Genomic DNA, 17,791 nt, shown 5'->3' on the forward strand with positions numbered 1-17,791 from the left:
TTCCATGCTGCCGAGCAGCTGAGGCTCACTGTGGCAGCCGGAGCATCCCTCCCGGTACCCAGCACCCGGTGCGCTGGGAACATCCCCCGGTACCCGGTGTTATGGCAGCATCCCCCGGTACCCGGTGCGCTGGGAGCATCCCCCGGTACCCGGTGCCCGTTGCCCTAACGACGGCTGCTGCCTCCCCAGCCCTGCCGCCGCGGGGCTGCCATTGGCGGCGGAGCGGTCCCTCCCCCGGGGAGGGGAGGTTTTCGGGGGGGTCCCCGGGCCTGCGCTGGGGGCAGCCCCCCGGAGCCCCGGGGGGGAAGCGGCCGCCCGTTATCCCCGCCTCCCGCCGCCGCTCGCCGCCGCCCCGCTCTCCCGGAGCGGCGACGCTTGGACGCTTGGCACCGGCACCGGCAGCGGCGGCGGATGCCGGGGGGAGCGGCTGCATCCCACTGCCTGGGCCCGAGGAAGGAGGTAGGGGGGTGCCCGGGGCGGGGGGCTGCGGGCCGGGGGCTGTTTGTCCCCACATCGCCCTCGTCAGGGCAGGTGCGTGGTGCTGGGGCCCCTTCTGGACCTTAGATGGGGGGTAAAGAGGGGCTGAGATTGACCGGCCCCGCAGGGGTTAACGCGCGTTTGGTATCTGCAGAGATATCTGCTCCGGGAAGGTGACATCTTCCCAAACGGAGCTCCCTCTTTTCGGCATCTGAGGTCAAAATCTGCTCATTCCCTCTGTGCCCCCCCACCCCGAGCAGAGCGACACCTCGTCCTGCTTGGCCCTTGATGGGGGCGCGAGGCGGTGGAGCTGGGGAGGATGGAGGGAGGATGCAGCGGGGGCTCTGTGGGGCTGCTTTTCATTGCGGCGCTTTTTGGATGACAGCTGTTTGAAAAGCGGGAGATTTGGGAAGGAAATGAGCTTGCTGGCTTTTGTCCTGTCACCCGTTGCACGTGGGGGGGGGGTCCAAATCGGGTTTTCCTCCCCAGGCTGCTGCGTTAAGGAGCCAAAACCCACTGAGGTCTCCCTTGTCAGGCAAGCAGGACAGATATACATCCAGCATCTGTGCCAGTAAGTGGGAGGAAATCTATTTTTTTTCCCTCTGATGCTGGCAGTTTCTTGCTATGTTAGCAAGAAGTGCAGCTCATTTCAGATCTAACCCCCCCAAAAAATAAATGTTATTCAGAGGGCAGAAATAAAAGTCATCTTCGTTCTCGCGCTTCCTGCTGGCGGTCTTTGTGCAGGCAGGGATGGAGGCTCATGCTGCAGGAGGCATTCAGCAGGCAAATGCTTCTGGGCACGTTTGAATTGATTGATTGCTGTGGTGTAAACAAAAAAAAAAAAAAAAAAAAAAAGAAAAAAAAAACCAGCAAGCTCTGAATTAAATTAGTTACTGTGGCACCAAATTAACCAGAACCCACGCCAACACAGAAATCACAGTGAGGAGTAAGTTGGCAAGCAATGCCCTGCTTCTTCCTCCCCTGTGCCAGCAGGGATGCTGCAGGGAGTTTGCCTTCCCGAGCGGGGGCCGTGGGGCAAAGCAACCCCTTGTGTTTGAGGCGTTTGCTGGCAGAGGGCTCCAGTTGTGGGAAAGGGCAGCAGTGGGGAACGTGCTGGCGATGGTCAAATGGCCTGCACGAGGTGGGGTTGGGACATGGGGGACACAGCGAAGGTCCCAAGGGAGCCAAAACAGGGTCCAGGTGCACAAGATTGCGATGGAGCATGAACTGGGAGGCGAGAAGTGGTGTGGGGAGGCTGGGTGCTGTTCCCGCTGCTCATGGCAGAGCCTGGCGGAGCTGCTTTTTGGGTGCTATGAGAGCTTTCTCCTCTTTTCTGCAGCAGCCATGCCCCACTTCCTGGACTGGTTTGTGCCTGTGTACCTGATGATCTCCATCCTCATCCTGGTGGGCTTTGGGGCCTGCATTTACTACTTCGAGCCCGGACTCCAAGAAGCCCACAAGTGGCGGACGCAGAGGCCGATCATGGAGCGAGACCTTCGGAAGACGCTGATGATTCGGGACAACCTGGCCTTCGGGGTGCCCGAGGTCTGATGCCCCCATGAGGGGCTCGCTCTCGGCACCGCCAGGAGAGCCCCTCCGGGTGCCAGAAGGCTGGAGGTGGTGGGGTGACAGCCTGTCCCCTGTCCCCTAGGCTTGTGTAGGCCGCAGGCTCGGGGCTTTCCACGTGCTCGTAGCCCGTCCTCCAGCCAAGGACTTCTGCTCCCCGCCATGGACAGTGTCTCCTCGGGGAGGCTGACGCATGACTCACATGAAGGGTCCCATGATCATCACCTGAGCTGGGGCTGCTGGCTTCTTGACACAACCTCAGGTGGTCTCTGCAGGGCTACGGGAGCCTTTCTCTCCTGGTCGCTGGTTAAATCTAGACCAGCCTGCTGAAGTCCAAGGGGTATTTTGGGGGGAAGTTAATTTGGCAGCTTTCAGGCCAGTCCGTTGCTTCAGCTGAGCTCATCACAGCGATCTCCGTGCTGGTGGCACACCGCTTTTCTGTGTGGGTGTTGGAGACGGAGACTTCAGAGCTTAGCGCTCGCAGGCTGACGTTTCCAGGTGCTCTACATTCGCACTGAACCTTTGCTGAAGAGGTTCCTGCAAGCCCCGCATCACACGGGGCTGTTCTGCAGTTCTCCACGAAGGGGCAAGGCCAGATTTGTCATGTGAACTTCTGATCTGCCCGGCAGGACACATTTCTGCGAGCTGGCTTCTTCAGTCCCCTGCACCCAGAGCCCTGAGGTGCGGATGGGCACCAGGCCTGCTGCCACTGTCCCCTAGCTGTCACCCCAACGCCAGCTGTGAACTGTTCTCCACCTGCTCGTGGCTGACAAGGGACACTGCAGCGTTCAACGACGTGGGCCAGCGGTGCTGCCCCTTGTCCTGGACCCAACCCCTACGATGTGGGTCTTGCACAAAACCCCACATTTGTGTTGTTTGCACTTTCCGTGCTTCCCCGGGACTGAACTTCCACCAAAACCCTGCACAGAGGTGTGATGCTGGGTCTTTGTGGGGCATTCACTTCACTCCTGCATGTCATGCTCCTGCCTTCCCCTCATGCCTTCCTTCTTCTGTAGTCCCAAGGGATGAGGAGAAGGCACTGGGCTGATCAGAGTGATGTGCTGTTTGGTAATACTCCGGGGATGAGAGGTAATGTTTAGCTCTAAGGGTTTTGGCTCAGGAAAGCATGAGTCAGGACATCCTGTAAATACCCAGGGTCTTTCTGGGCCATCTCATCCCCGCAGAATGTAGTAGCACCACCGTTATTTTCCGCACCAAACCCAGGCACACTGGTGGGAGTTTTCTGTCTCTGTTTCAAGCCAGAGAAGTCAAGAGTCCTTCTGTTCAGACGAAACCCAGGGACCTTGATGTGAGTACCCTAACTTGGGAGTCTCACTCAGCAGGAAAGTGGAGCGAGTGGGATTTCTCCTGCACCAAAATTTGCACTTGCCCTGTTGAGCAAAGGCTCAAAGTGCAGGTGCAGCCTCAGACAGGTGAATCCCACATATTTTTGTGCCTTGGTGACTCGGGGCTGTGAAAGGTACTGCACTGCTTGGTTCCAGGTGCCACCCTCGGCTGCATAGCTCACACCCCTGCCCTCCCATACAACACAGCCACAGCCTCCAGCACCTTGCCCTGACCGTGCCAGAGCTCGCAGTGAGGGCTGCAACGCAACCGGACCCCAGCCGGAGAAATGGGGTAGCAATAAAAACTTCTGCACTAGGGAAAGGGGCTCGGAGAGGTTGGGGATGGAGTAACCCATCCCTCTGCAACCCCCAAACCCACTTTCACTGCTGGGTCAAAAGAGAAGAGCGAAAGCCACCAACCTGGTAAATACGAGAGGAGCTGTGGCTCCGGGTGGGAGGTGTGAGCTAGCAGCCCATACTGCAATGGGGCTCGCACCCTCGGCACCTCTTCCCTCCTCCGTGGCATCCCCTGTGTGAGTGCTGCCCGATTTCATCTCTGTTCTGCCCAGGACTCGCCGTAGAAACCGAGCAAAAAGCAGCAGCCAAACAGGATGAGGCTGCACTATCAAGTATTTATTTACCACCCGTGGCTTACGTTTCACGCTGTTTAGCCCCGATGCAATCAGTGTTGAGTCAGGTATTTCCCACAGTCACCAGGTTTTTCACTGTCAGCAGTGTCCCAGCCCTCCACAGTGGATAAAGGTGTGTGCAAACCACGCGTCCGCTGCTTTGTTTCCATTCTGTTCGCCTGAGAGCTGCCTGCCTCCAGCCCAGGGCAGCCAGCAAGGAGCACTCTGTGGTTTGGTTTCTCAGGGCAGCTCTCCATCGGCAAGCCTCCTGTGCTGGGCACGCTGACGGGGTGTCTGGGAACAATTACGCTGAAGGCAAACTCTGGCTGAAAACTGAGACCGTGTCTCCTCTGTGAGACCTGTGCAGCTGTAGAGACCTCAAGGGAAACAGTCGCAGACACTGAATTAAACTGCATGAAGCACTAGAGAAGACACTTAGTGCTGGAAACACCAGGCAGCACCAGGTTGGTCTTTTCCTCCTTCTCTTTCTCTTTCTCTGCACGGTGCATAGAAATTGCACTGCCTGGGCCCCTTGCCTATGCAATTGATGAAACAGTGGTGATCCCAGAAATTGTTAAACTGGAATCTGCCATTAAAAAAAAAAAAAAAAAAAAAGAGAGAAAGAGAAAGGGAAAACATTTCAAAAAATCTTTTTTTTTTTTTTTTTAAATTGCACTTGTTTTTTTCGAGAGCCATGCTCCCGCCAGCAGGCCCACAAGCACTGATGCATTGCCAAGCAGGCCGTGGGGCCGCGGCGTGGGACTGCCCCACAGCACAGCCTCCCCTCTCCCAGCCATGGGCAGGCCTGGCGGGGGGCATGGGGCCAAGAATGCGCCGGGGCGGGGGTGAGAGCGGCCAGGGAGCGAGCGTGGGGGCACCTCGGGCCGGCCACAAGCGGCCCATTGTGGCGGCCGGAGGCGGGCACCGCTCGGGCTGCCCAGGAGGACGGCAGCCACTCGGCGGAGAGGGCAGCGGCTCCTGGGGCACCCTGGCAGCCCCCAGCCTGGCGGCAGGCAAGGCCTGGGCCCTGCAGCCATGTTGGCCCTGCTCAGCCCAGCCTGATCCCTGCCCTCACGCCTCTGCTTGCAGCCCGCCATGGAGGAGGACGTCTCCCCGGGCCCTCGCCCGGCCGGCCCCAGCCGCATCCCGGGCCCCCCGCTGCGGCGGTACGGCCCCTCTGGGACCCCCACCCAGCGGAGCTGCCTCTGGGTCACCCTGCGGCACGGGGGGACCCCCTGGCAGCGGCTGCGGGGCCCGGCCCCCGTCACCCCCGTCCCCCCACGCCCCCGGCACGCTCCGGGGTCTGGCGGGACTGAGGCTGCCCCAGCGGAGAAGACGCCGGGCACCGGGGACCCACGCACCGGTGGGTCTGCGCTGCGGGTCGGGCCAGGGGCACCCGGGGGCTCGGTGTGGGGCAGGATGGGGGGCACGGGGGCATCCCCTCTTCCCCAGTGGTGCTGAGGAACAGTGGAGGTGCTGGGGGAGAGTGGCATCCGGAGGGGAAATGTGGCTGGCTGACCAGCAAGGTCCCAGAGCTGGCAATGTACCAGGAGCAGCGAAACTTTGGTGCCCCAGCATGGTGTGGCCATGGCACCTGGCGGGGACCGTCGGAGAAGGGAAGGGACATCTCCCTCTGAAGCAGCCGGACCAGGCAGGAGGGCAGCCAGGTGACCCTCACGGCTCCCCAGACACAACTGTCAGCACCTCGCCCCGCTCCCCGCACACGCGTGTGCACACGCACGCACGCACACCGGTACACACACAGGGGATGGCCGTGCCTCTGCACCCAGGGCCGGCAGCCGGCAATCGCGGTGCCAAGGGAGGAGAGGTTTCTCACGCCTCTGCAAGCAGAGCTGAAGGGCAAATCGGTCTCAACAAACCGTTCCCAAATTCCCTCTCCGGGAGACCTTGCCATCCCCCAACCCCAGCAAACACCCGTGGGGCTGAGTGGTTTCTCAGCCACGAGGGGTTAAATATCTCCCCGTAAACAACAGCAGCACCCAGGGATGCTCTGCGGCCGCTGGGGAGCAGGGAGGCAGAGGGCAAGAAGAGCCAGTGCGGTGTGGGGAGGGGGGGGCTGCGCCTTGTGCACCCGAGGGGGTCTCTTCGGGGCGCGTGGAGCCCACCCGTGGCAGCCCCTGGTTCCCAAAGCTGGGGCTGGCTGCGGGGAGGGTGCGCGGGGGGAGATTTTGCAGCGATGTTTAATATTCAGGTCACATGACGATGGCAGCAGGAGCAGCACCAGCATCCCCGCTCAGCTGAAATAGCCGCTGGAGAAGGAGGGGAAAAAGGAGAGGGGGGAGAAGAGGACAGGGAAGAAAGAGAGAGAGGTAAAAGCGGAGCTTCGTAGCCCACCGCGCTGCGCCAGCGTCAGGCTAGGAAAGTGGGGGGAGACCCACCCCCTTGGGAGAGTGCTCGGAGACAAAGGGAGCTTCATGTTCAAAGGTAGGATGCTCTGGGCTCGGCAGGGCTGGGCGATGCCGGAGGGACGCTCGGGCTTTTTGTGCACGCAGCCTCCGCACGCTGCCGAGCCCCGGCTGCTGGGGCTGAATGCCTCTGAAGGGCAGCGGGGGAAATGGGTGCCGGCTTTGTGGTTTTTCTTCTCGTCTCTCCGTGCTAGAGGTCTGGCATTGAAGGAGAAGGAGCAGGGGTGGCGGTTGTGGTGCTGATGCGGAGTAGCTGTCGCCAGGGGCTGCTCTGAAAGAAAGATATAATCCCAGCTGGTCCAGGGCTGGGGAAAGCCCATGAGCTGCTCTGCCACTGGCTTGTCCCTTGCCACTGACAGGCAGCTGCTGCCGGGGCAGTGGGGACGCCCTGCGCTGCTCCCTGGGCATCTGCGCAGGAGCCAGCAGGCGGGCAGGGGACAGGCAGCTCCGGAGGGATGGACGCCCTGGTCCTGGGGTGCTCAGCATCCTCTCTCTTCGGGGTGCAGCCCAGGCTGGGCCAGCTGCCAAGGGTACAGCCCCTTCACCTCCAGCTCCTGCATCTCCAGAGGCTTCGGCACACGGTGCCCTGCGTGGAATCGCTGCGGCCCCGGCAGAGCCCGAGCCCTCTGCAGAGCGGTGAGGGCACGTGGAGGAAGGGTGCTGCCAGCAAGGCTGCGGCAGCCCAGAAGGCTGGGATAAGTTTCCCTGCCCTACTCGAAATGCCCGGTGATGCTCAGGCTGTGGAGTGGGACACGGGGCTGGGGCCACACGGGTGGCAGGGGCTCGATTAAGACACATGAGTGGGTCGGTGTCCCCGGAGGGCCTTGTGCCGCACGGGAGGAGAGCCGCAGCGAGGCCGTGGATGTGTTACAGGGGGGTTGAGCAGCCTCTCCATGCTCTGGGAGATGGATTCGTGGTGCTGGCCGGCTGCTTCCAGCCCTCCCTCCCTCTTGCCACTCAGACAAAGGACGGAAGGCAGGGGGAGGGGATAAGACTGTATCTAGGTTATCGGGTCTGGCCTGCCCCAGGACACAGGGGATGGAAGTCTGAGCCCACGGCCGACCCGCAGGGCTGCCTCCATCGCCAGCAAGCTGCTGCAGACACCAGGGGCGGGTGGATGTGTTGCAGGAGCACCGGCCTTCCCGGAGAGGTTTTGGGGTGGATTGGTGGGTGCTGGAGGCCGGAGCCGGCCGGGACCCCTCCAGGCACCCGTTGCTGCTCCGTCCCTGCTTGCCCTGGCCCCAGGCACTGCGGCTCTCCCTGCAGCGCCCGGGAGCAGAGGTATCGCCAGCAGCCGCCCTCTTAAATCAGCTTCTCTCAGCAGGCAGAACAAAGCAGCAGGGAAACGGGTGGGAACGCCAACAGCGGATGCGAGTGGTTAACCTTGGTTAACCCCCTTTTCATTATCAGCTGCACTGACCGTAGCGGTCTGTCATGGATTCATTACGGGGAGCAGCCAGGGGGGCTACGGGGTGTGCCTAGGGTGCATAATGCTGCCTCTTGACCATTCGGTCAGAGCTTTAATGAGGCTTCAGAGCAGCGTTAGCGTTACATCCCCTACAACAGAGCCATTCCCAGGAGAGCAGGCAGGCACGTTTCACGTCTTAAAGTGCCTCTCACAGCTCTGGCTCTGGCCCTGCACGCCCTGACCCACCGGCTGGCTGGCCCTCAGTTGGCTCCTTGGATTTCTCCGTGGCAGTCAAGGGGTGGAAAATCACCTGCATGAAGCTGAGCCCTCAGGTGCCTCCTCGCAAAATGGGCTGCTTTTCAGAGCCTTTCAGAGCCCATTCAGCCTTTCAGAGGCTGAATGGGAAGGCACCCCACGTGGAGAGGAATCTCCGTGGTTTGGAGGGTGTCATCTCCCCTGAGACCTTGAATGTCCAAAATCAAAACTCCCAGAGCTGCATCAGTGACAAACAATTCAGGGAGTATTTAAGGAGACCTCTCGGCATCTTTTTTTTTTTTTTTCCTGATCTTGGGGCTTTTTATAGGTGCTCAGGCTGTTGGGACCTGACTCTGAAACATCTGCTTCAGCCACAACAAGCTCCTGGCTCCAGCAGCAAAGCCTGCCAAGAAATGGCCAAGTGTTGCAATGTTCACAGCAGAGTTAGCAACATCTGGCAGCTCTGGGCAAGTTGTTCCTCAGCGCAGAGAGATTGAGGGATGAGTTATCAACCTTTTGGTGAGCCTAGAGGTTGACTGCCAGCTCCTTCCTTCCGTCCTTGGTACAGGTGGCACGGGGCGGCCCAGGAGAGGACAAGTGAAGGGCAGAGCCCTCCGTGCTGTGCCAGAGCAATGGGCTTTTCTGGCTGGCAGCAGCTTTGAGAAAGCTGGAAGAAGACACGGGGAGCCTTGGGGGAGGCTGTGTCAGCAGGAGGGGCACAGACCGGCTGTGATGGCTGTAGGAATGGATTGCAGCTGAGAAGCACTCGGCTAGGCAGGCTGCCTCCGCCGGCAGCATGAGTAGCTCCCAACTGCCAACCCGGCTTGGCCAACGCTTCGTCTTCTGCCCTGGTCCCTGAGGGTGCTGCTCGCTGCTGCAGAAGAGGGTGGTGATGGCTCAGAGAGCCCCTGCTCCGTGGGGAAGGGCAGGAAGGCATCCTCCTGCAGGCCACTCCCTGCAGGCAGGGTGAGACGGAGGTGGCACGAAGCCCCGACCCTAAGGACGTTACCTCAGGGCTGTTCACAGGTTGTTCACCTTCCAAGCAGCGTAAAGCTTATATAATATGTGTTTTTTTCCCTGTGTAGAGCAGCCTTTTGTGTCTGCACAGACGCTTTGATACAGCAGGCAGGGTCGCCAGCCACCCCCACAGCTAGCCCTGTCCAAGAACAAAATCTCCCTGACCTCTCCCCAGCCCCTGACCTGACCTGGCCGAGCTATCTGGGACCCCAGACTGGTGCTGTCTGTGTCCCCAGCCCCATGACCTCTGAGTTGTCTTCTTACCCAGGAGGCGTCTGTCCCTTGCCAAGTGGCAGTCGCCTGAGGGATCTGCTGAGAGAAGCGAAAAACCACCACCAAAATAATGGAAAGGGGTAATTTAGTGTGAGATACTTGAATGGGAGCGGCATACAGAATAAGAGGAGTGCTTAGCAAGCAAAAACACATGCTGTCTCTGTCCTGGAAAAATAACCATCTAATGAGACAAAGAATGGGGGAGCCGAGTAATTAGGGTGGGAGAGGCTCCAGCTTGCAGCTGGGTTGTATGTGAAGGGTATTTGGTTCCCGTCCCCTTCATCTTCCTTCCCAGAGCCGGCCCTCACGCTTCCCGTCCCCACCAATTACAGCCTCTCCTCCATGCCCTGTCCTCTCCCAACCTCGGGTTCTTCCTGCGGTGGGTGGGAGCTGCTCACTAACGAGGCAAGAGATGGAGATGAATGGCTGAAGCCCGCCCCAAGCTGTGTGTGCTGTCATCCAAAAAAGAGTTGGAACGGCTGGAAAGCCAGAAGGGCCTTTCTCTCTGTCAGTTTGTTTTGCATGGAAGGAGCAAGGACAGGAGGGAGGAGAGAAAGGCGCAGCTGATTAGCTTCTTGGTGGGCATGACACAACCCACCAACCTGTGGAAAGGAGGCAAGCATGGAGGTTGTTGCCATGCTTTGCATTTCCAGCATCGCTTTATTCTGTGGAGCTCAGCACAGAGTCGTGCAGCCTATCCCGGCAGGGGCCAAGCTTGCAAGTCCTCACATTAAATCCCAAATTCTGTTTCAATGCCAGAACTTGACAGATGATCATTTTTGAAAGTCTGTTCCATTACGAATTTCATGCTGAAGTTGGAGGGGCAAACCTCTAGTGATCCTGATGAGAACTGGGAGGCAAATCAAATCAAATCTAGAACGATAGGTAGAAGAGTACTCTGGAAACTCGGGTGGATGTTCCTCCAAGAAGAACCTTACTGCTAAAATCTTGCTGTTCAAGGCAAGGCTGTTCAAAGGCTCAGCAGCCCTTGAAATGGACACGCAAAGTTGAACTCCGCCCCTGAGACAGGGCAGCAGGGAGGTCCCTATTATACCTGAGTGATGATTTTTCAACCTCTCTCCCTGTGCAGGACCAGTGGAGAGCAAAACCGAATCAGCCATGTCTGAGCTAGTCCCAGAGCCGCGACAAAAGCCAGTAGTGCCGATGAAACCCATGGGCATTAATGCCAACTTGCTGGGCTACATCGGCATCGACACCATCATTGAGCAGATGCGCAAGAAGACCATGAAGACAGGTTTCGACTTCAACATCATGGTTGTAGGTAGGCAGAGACCAGTGGAGGTACTGGGAGCTATGGCTGGGTGCTCTCCCGTGAGGCCAGGAAGGGAGGGCAGGAGGGAGCGGACAGTGCTTGCTGTAGGGGAAAGGACAGCTCGCACAAGGCAAGGAGATACCTACAGCCCTTTCTCCTGCCAGCCTGGCTCCATCCCCTGGGCCTGCTGTCAATGCATAAGCCATGAGCTTTTTCTTTGCAATCCTCAGGTCAGAGCGGACTGGGAAAGTCAACGCTGGTGAACACCCTCTTCAAATCCCAGGTGAGCCGCAAATCTTCGGGCTGGAACCGGGAGGAGAAGATCCCCAAGACAGTGGAGATCAAAGCCATCGGGCATGGTAAGAGCCAGGCTGCTGGGGTGCAGGCAATGCTGATGCTTCAGCACGGTCCAGCAGACGACCCCAGTATCCTGTGCAAGCAGTACGTTGCTGTAAGGCAGCCCTTTCTCCATGGGAAGCTGAAGGAGAAATGCCAGTTTTATTTGACCTCAGACCCAGCCAAGGATTTTCTTAAACAGTGATGCATGCCACTGATGCCATAGCCAAAAGTAAGAGGTAGAAAAAGTGCTACAGATATTTCCCTGCCAAGACATTAGTCTGCACGTGTGGATTAACCTTATGATAAGTCATCCCCACCTGCAGACATTTACTGGTCTATGCCAACCGCACTGATGGGCCCCATCCCAAACCTAGCAGAGCACGTATCGTCATAGCAAGACATCAGCACAGCTGCTAAAACAGTGCAAAATAATGAGCGTCATCTCAGACTCAGGATATGTATGGAGGGGAGGACAAGCTCTGTAAATAGGCACTACCCGTGGGCCACAGACTGAGCACAAATCTGTTTTCCTGCAGCAGAGGTGTATAATGTAGCTTTTGTGCAGGGGTTACCAAAATTTGGAGTCAGGAGCTCCACTGGGGTCACAAGTGCTGAGGCATGACCCAAGCTGACCTGGTCTTGCTTGGTGGGCAAAGATAAGGGCAGAGAGCTCTTGTTCCATTGTAGGGCACAGAGACATGTTTCATGCTGGAACAGGCCCCCAGGGAGGCGTATGATTGTTTGCAATTTCTTCTCCAGTTATTGAAGAAGGCGGTGTCAAAATGAAGCTGACAGTGATAGACACCCCAGGATTCGGAGACCAGATCAACAATGAGAACTGGTGAGTTTTACCCAGTTACAGGACCTTGCAACCCCAATAAAGGGCTGCAGTCAGGTTGATACCTGGAGTGATGCTCATCTGCTTGGCCTGGAACGTGTCTGGGATTCTGTTGTGCTCAGGGGGTCAGTAATGGGGATGTGAAATTATGAGCACCATGGGTTTGCATGCATGATCCAAATCACTGCCAGGAAACCAGGCAAAAAAAATGTAATCTCCTTCCCAGGATGAGTTCCCCCAAATTCTACATATAGCTGAAAATTGAGCTGTTCTGCCCCAACTCAGCCAATCCATTTTTTTCCCAGATTTCTCCCGAAGAGCAACCTTCAGCAGCCCCCCGCCATAGCACCAACAGGTCTTTCCTTCCTCTCTCCACTGATTTAACTGCTGATTTCCATTGTGGTTTGCAAAAGCCTCTCATCATAGTTAGAGAAAGTCTTAAACATCTCTGCTGATGGCGAGATGCTGGCGGTGGATATATTTTATGCCAGAGTTTGCTTTGCTGCTGTCAGAGCTGGGAACACTGTAGGCAGGAACATGAGGAGATTTGTACCTGTCTTTTAATCTCTCTCCCCCACCTTAACAGCTGGGAGCCTATCGAGAAATACATCAACGAGCAATATGAAAAATTTCTGAAAGAGGAAGTGAATATTGCGAGGAAGAAGCGAATTCCAGACACACGAGTGCACTGCTGCCTCTACTTCATCTCCCCCACAGGCCACTCGTACGTACAAAGTCCCCTGTCCTTCCTCACCCCCTCTGTGCCTCTGTGGCAGGCATACACCCTGCACTGCTCGGTCTCAGCCGCACAGCCAGGGGTCCTGCCCATGGAGCTTAATTTAGGGTGCTGCAGAGCTTAAAGGAGTCTGGGATAACAAAGGCAGGAGAAATGCCACTGTGTTTTTTGGGAGGGGGCAGGATGGATGGGAAGGAGGAGGAGCGATCACAGTAGCAGCAAGAGGGTTATGTACAAGGGAGGTTTTGCTGGTGCCCCGATGCTGGGAGAGTCACTAGGATGAAGGGCGAGGAGGGTAAAAGTGACGCCTTCCGTGTTGTTCATTCTTGGGCTGCAGCCTGCGGCCTTTGGACCTGGAGTTCATGAAACACCTCAGCAAGGTAGTGAACATCATCCCGGTTATTGCCAAGGCTGACACCATGACCTTGGAGGAGAAGATTGAATTCAAACAGAGAGTGAGTATCTCTTCTCCTGCATGGGATCCCTCCCTGCCCTGGCTGGGAGATGGGAGAAATGAGCTGTATCCTCCCTGCTGGACTGCAGCACAGCCCCCAGGGACGCAGTCCCACGGTCCCACAGAGTCCAGCACGGGATTGGTGTGCAAGCCCTGCCACTGTCCTGAAGATACAACTGCCCATGGCTCTGAGGACACCTGTTCAAGGGGGGGTATCCCCGTGACATCCCATCATAAGCTCTGTCACAGGATCTGCAGAGCCAGACAAGTAACCAGGGCTGGGGAAGGATGACTTGTCACTGCTGCCATGTGTCCTCGCTTTGCTGCACACTTCCCTGGGGACAGTCCCTCCAGCCCTTCCCCGCTGGAAGGATCTCACAAACACATCTACCCAGCCATCCTGCCTGCCTTCCCTTCAGACTTGTGTTGCTTGTGCTCCAAAATGTCTCTCTGCCCAGGTGCGCAAAGAGCTCGAAGTAAACGGAATCGAGTTTTACCCCCAGAAAGAATTTGATGAGGACTTGGAGGATAAAACAGAGAACGACAAAATCAGGGTAGGAAACATTTTATTGTGGGAGGGGAAGGGGGGGGATGAGGGCTGGTCAGATTTAATGAGTGTAAAACACATGTCACTGGGAGGTTTTAAGTGCTTCATGGTCCTCACATGAAAGATGCAATGGACGTAAGGGATGGTTGTTCATCCTTCCTAGTTTCATTTGTCCCTGTCATTGTCACAGGGTGCTGTGAAGGCTGTGTGAGGAAGGACTGCATCTCTCTTCCTCTTAGTGAACACTCCATTTGGCCTCTGTTAAGGACCTAATGGGCCAGATGTGTGGCTGATGTCCAGCCTCTGTCCCAGGCAACCACCCTGTGAGCCCTCTCATCCACTGACCAAACTCAACTTGAAAATCAGTCCAGCGCTCTGCCCTGCCAGCCCCTGTGGGAAGGCCTGTCCCATCCCTCCCACCTCAGAGAGTTAAAAACCATCTAATTTCAAGCCTGTGTGTGTTCATGGCCAAGTTGTACCCAAGACTATATCCGTGTTCTTGTGCCAACGCTGACTCAAGCACTTCTGCCTAGTGGCCCCATGCACCACTCAGGCATTCGTAGAGAACAGGTTTATCCTCTGCTGGCCTTCTTCTGGTCAGCTAAATGAGATAAACTCCTTTGACTGAGCTTCCCATTCCTCAGCAGTCTGTGCTCCTAGTCACTGTTTTCTGTGCCTGCTCCGGTTTGATTTGATTTTCTAGCACTGGTGCAGGTACCCGATGCTTCCCTGTCTCTTCCGAGATCTGAACTGGACCACATCCTCTGTAAACAATTGCATCACGCTGGTGACTCGTGGTCATCTTGTGACTGGCTGGCACATGGGGTCCTTCCCCTCCTTCAGTCTTTGCTTGTGCATAAGCTCAGAAGTTATAGCAGAAATTCTTGGTGTTATTCCCTAAATGCTGCTCTTTGTGCCGCAAACTTACGTACATCTTCTTCTGTACTGACAGCTCCTCCTGGCTTTGTGATGCTAGTGCATTTAGTTATCCCACTCATCGTTTTTTGTGGCTAGGCTATTAATGGAAATAAGATGTCTTCCGTGGCAGTCCTCAAGAAATTCCAGGAGTAACTGCCTTGCAGCCTGGCACTTGCCCTTTCAACTCCCCTAGCTGTCACAGCCCCAGCAGAAATTCCCACCTCCCCCAGCTTAATTAATCATTTCCCATTTGGCAACACATCACACATTCTGGGGAAGACCAGACGGGTTTTGCTGCTTCTCCAAACTGTTGCTGTTTGTGAGAAGGGCACGACGTTCCCTTCTGCACTTCAGCCTCATTGGTCTAGGTTCGGTAGTCTCACTCATAAGAAATAAGCTCTGCAGACAGGTGCTTTCTGTTTTCTGAGGGAGGTGGATGGGGAGCAGTGATGGTGCTGCTCTCTGGAAGGGGTTTGATAGGTCTCTCCATGTGTCTCTCCCCAGCAGGAAAGCATGCCCTTCGCAGTAGTGGGCAGTGACAAGGAGTACCAAGTGAATGGAAAAAGAGTCCTGGGCAGGAAAACACCTTGGGGAATCATTGAAGGTAAGGAAAAACTTGTTTCTGGGAGATGTAAGAACTTCTGCAGGCCCTAGTAATAGACTATGGTCTTGATAACGTCCCATGATTACCTTCCCATGCCTTTTTTTGTTTTGTTTTGTTTTGTTTTTTGAAAAGAGGAGAATTCTTAGATAGCTCTGCTGTCAGGTGTTGGCACAACTGCCCGTCCTTTCTGAAGTACACAGGCTCAGCCCACCTGGAGCATGCCCCACGGCAGTGACCTTGCCGTGCTCTGTAACCACAAAGGGGTTGCTGAAAATGCAAACGTAACATTTGCTTGCTTTCTTTTCAGTGGAAAACCTCACTCACTGTGAATTTGCCCTCCTTCGAGATTTTGTCATCAGGTAAGGCCATGGTCATGCATGAGCTTTCTCTTGGTGAGAAGAGAGTCTTCCTGAGACCCTCTTAGAGTGAAATAGCCCCTATGGAAGGGAAGATAAAGCACATTTCAGGCAGTAAAAGCTTCTGTGGGGTAGGGTTGGATTGAATTAAGGGCTAGTTGTGTAAGTTCAGGGGATGCTCTAGTGCCTCTCTTGACCACTATGTCAAGTAAGTGCTAGTTTTCATGTATGATCTGGATGACTTAAGAAAAGCAGAGTAATAAGCACTCCCCCTCTATCCCATTAAGGATATTAGGTTTCAAAAACTTCTAGTTGACGCTGACATAGGTCTGCACTGGAGTCTGTGACAAAGAGGCCACTACCCCATCCTAGACCATGTGTCCTACCAGGCTGAGGGATGGGCTGGAACATATGACCTGGAAGTAAAAAGCTCCTTATTTCAATCAGCTGTCATTGTCTTGTCCTATTTCTACATGTTTCATGAAGCTGTCTCAGCACAAATTATATCTGCCTCAAATTCTGTAGAAGAGCTGCAAAGATCCAGGGTCACCTCTGTTCGCTATCAACACCCTAAGGTTTTAAACAGCACCAAAAAAAAAAAAGAAAATAAGGGAAACACACTAAAGCCAGAGTCCTGTGGCTCACTCCACCTGTGGGGGTGGTGGTATTGAGACATTTCACCAGGTACAATGCTTTGACGTCACCATACTGCCCTCTTTTTGTACCATGGGACCATCCACAGCAGACGTGCTTTCCCCGAGTCTACCAGTAAAAGCATCCCGACCAAGTGATGATCACAAAACATAAGACAACCCAAGACCATGGGTGTTCCATGGATGGTAGGGACTATTGCTCATGGCAGTGTTCTGCAGGCTGCAGTCCCTGGTGGACCTGAAACTGGTGCTTCCTTGTCTTACCACCACTGGAAGCTGGATGTAAGAGTTAAGCCCTGTCTGCTCTCACACACCAGGCTGGCCAGTAGCTGTCCCACTAGCACAGGTCTGAGAGGGGGCAAGACACTGGCCAGCACAGCCAGGGATTTCAGCCCATGTCCTGCATCCTGTGCTTGTGTCCTCTTGCATTTTGATGCTTCAGCTCTCTGCTGTGTTATGGCGCCCGTACAGAAAGAGGGTATGTTCGTTAACCAGACAGACTGGAGAAATCTTCCCTTTATCTCAGGGAATAAAGTGATCATCAGAAAACTAACACTGACAGTGCTGATGTTGATTATCATATCCTCTTTCCAACCCCACGTTCATTTTGTCCTGGGCAGGACCCACCTTCAGGACCTGAAAGAAGTGACCCACAACATCCACTACGAGACCTACAGGGCCAAGCGGCTGAACGACAACGGAGGGCTGCCCCCCATGACCGCTGAGACAGAGGAAAACCACGAAAGTAATCTGTGAATGACCCCTCTCCGCTGTCACATCATGTCTCTGGATACGAAAACCCACCCCTGTTACCCTTGGCTCTACCGTGGGCCTGTCTCTGAAGCATGTGGAACATCCTCTGTGTGTGTGAGGGTTGTGTGCGTGTGAGTGTGTGTGCCTGCACCTAACTGTGTGCCGGAGGGGGACCAAAGGCATCTCCTCCGTCCTTCCCAGACCGTCCTCATTCTTGGTTTATTTTTTTTGCACAGCTGACTGTCCGTCATCTTCCTTTCTCTTGTTTCTGTGTCTCAGCTGTGTGTCTTGTCTGGGGGAAATAGGAAGGGGGGAATGATTTATGGGGGCAAGAGGGCTTCGGAGGTGGGAGGTGTGGGGCATGTTTTTATCTCTTGGAGGTATGACAAGGAGAGACTCCAGGAGAGACAGTGGAGTTGGAGCATGCAGTATCTTCACGTGATGGCTTTCTCCCAGGTCCTTGGCGGGTGGGAAGACAGACGACTGCTCAGACAGGATGGTGGCCCAGCATTTTACCCCCCTTTCTTGCTGTGGCTTCCCGAAGGGAAATGGCAACTTGGAAGTGGATAGATGGGAGAAGTGACAGACTGACATGTTTTGTGGTTCGGGGGAAATGAGTGAGGGGAGGAGACGCAGAATTAAATTTTGGGCCGTAGCAGCTACCTGAAAAGCATCAAAGTGCTTGGGGGAAAGAGCCATATTTTCCAAAAGTAAAGAGTAAACGAACATCAGGATGTCTCCCTTGGTCTCCGCTGGTGGTGGGAACACAAGAAATACCTTCTCACATCTGTGTTTGCTACTTCAGCAGTCTCAGCCCAGTGCTACTCCCCAGCCCCTCCTACTCCTCTCCTAGCTTCCCTGTCCTCCTCCTTAATTTTTGTCCTCATTCCCTTTTAAACCTCCATAGCCTTTAACCCTTTCTT

General features: G+C 55.6%; 2 protein-coding genes across 4 annotated transcripts; both read left to right on the forward strand.

Annotated features, from left to right (window-relative positions):
- Positions 1-3: 3 nt before the first annotated feature.
- On the forward strand, positions 4-3,773 carry LOC121068975 (translation initiation factor IF-2-like). Its single transcript, XM_040554558.1, has 2 exons — positions 4-459; positions 1,817-3,773. The coding sequence occupies exons 1-2, from the start codon at positions 102-104 to the stop codon at positions 2,026-2,028; spliced, it is 570 nt and encodes a 189-aa protein (XP_040410492.1). The 5' UTR covers positions 4-101; the 3' UTR covers positions 2,029-3,773.
- Positions 3,774-4,996: 1,223 nt separating this feature from the next.
- Positions 4,997-17,596, forward strand: SEPTIN3 (septin 3). 3 transcript variants are annotated; one of them, XM_040554567.1, is made up of 10 exons: positions 4,997-5,381; positions 10,488-10,679; positions 10,901-11,029; positions 11,769-11,850; positions 12,434-12,571; positions 12,921-13,038; positions 13,496-13,591; positions 15,007-15,106; positions 15,414-15,465; positions 16,736-17,596. In XM_040554567.1, the coding sequence occupies exons 1-10, from the start codon at positions 5,114-5,116 to the stop codon at positions 16,869-16,871; spliced, it is 1,311 nt and encodes a 436-aa protein (XP_040410501.1). In that variant the 5' UTR covers positions 4,997-5,113; the 3' UTR covers positions 16,872-17,596. The 3 variants fall into 3 exon arrangements, with proteins under 3 accessions (XP_040410501.1, XP_040410513.1, XP_040410523.1); XM_040554579.1 differs by having other exon boundaries at positions 5,005-5,381; positions 15,010-15,106; XM_040554589.1 differs by lacking the exon at positions 4,997-5,381 and adding an exon at positions 6,234-6,463.
- Positions 17,597-17,791: the final 195 nt, after the last annotated feature.

The sequence above is a fragment of the Cygnus olor genome, chromosome 1, assembly GCF_009769625.2.
Source record: "Cygnus olor isolate bCygOlo1 chromosome 1, bCygOlo1.pri.v2, whole genome shotgun sequence".
Lineage (NCBI taxonomy): Eukaryota > Metazoa > Chordata > Aves > Anseriformes > Anatidae > Cygnus > Cygnus olor.

Coding starts and splice junctions, on each gene's coding strand:
- LOC121068975 (XM_040554558.1), top strand. CDS start 102: ATGGCAGCATCCCCCGGTACCCGGTGCGCTGGGAGCATCCCCCGGTAC. Junction 460..1,816: donor GCCTGGGCCCGAGGAAGGAG/GTAGGGGGGTGC, acceptor TCTTTTCTGCAG/CAGCCATGCCCCACTTCCTG.
- SEPTIN3 (XM_040554567.1), top strand. CDS start 5,114: ATGGAGGAGGACGTCTCCCCGGGCCCTCGCCCGGCCGGCCCCAGCCGC. Junction 11,851..12,433: donor CAGATCAACAATGAGAACTG/GTGAGTTTTACC, acceptor CCACCTTAACAG/CTGGGAGCCTATCGAGAAAT. Junction 15,466..16,735: donor CTTCGAGATTTTGTCATCAG/GTAAGGCCATGG, acceptor TGTCCTGGGCAG/GACCCACCTTCAGGACCTGA.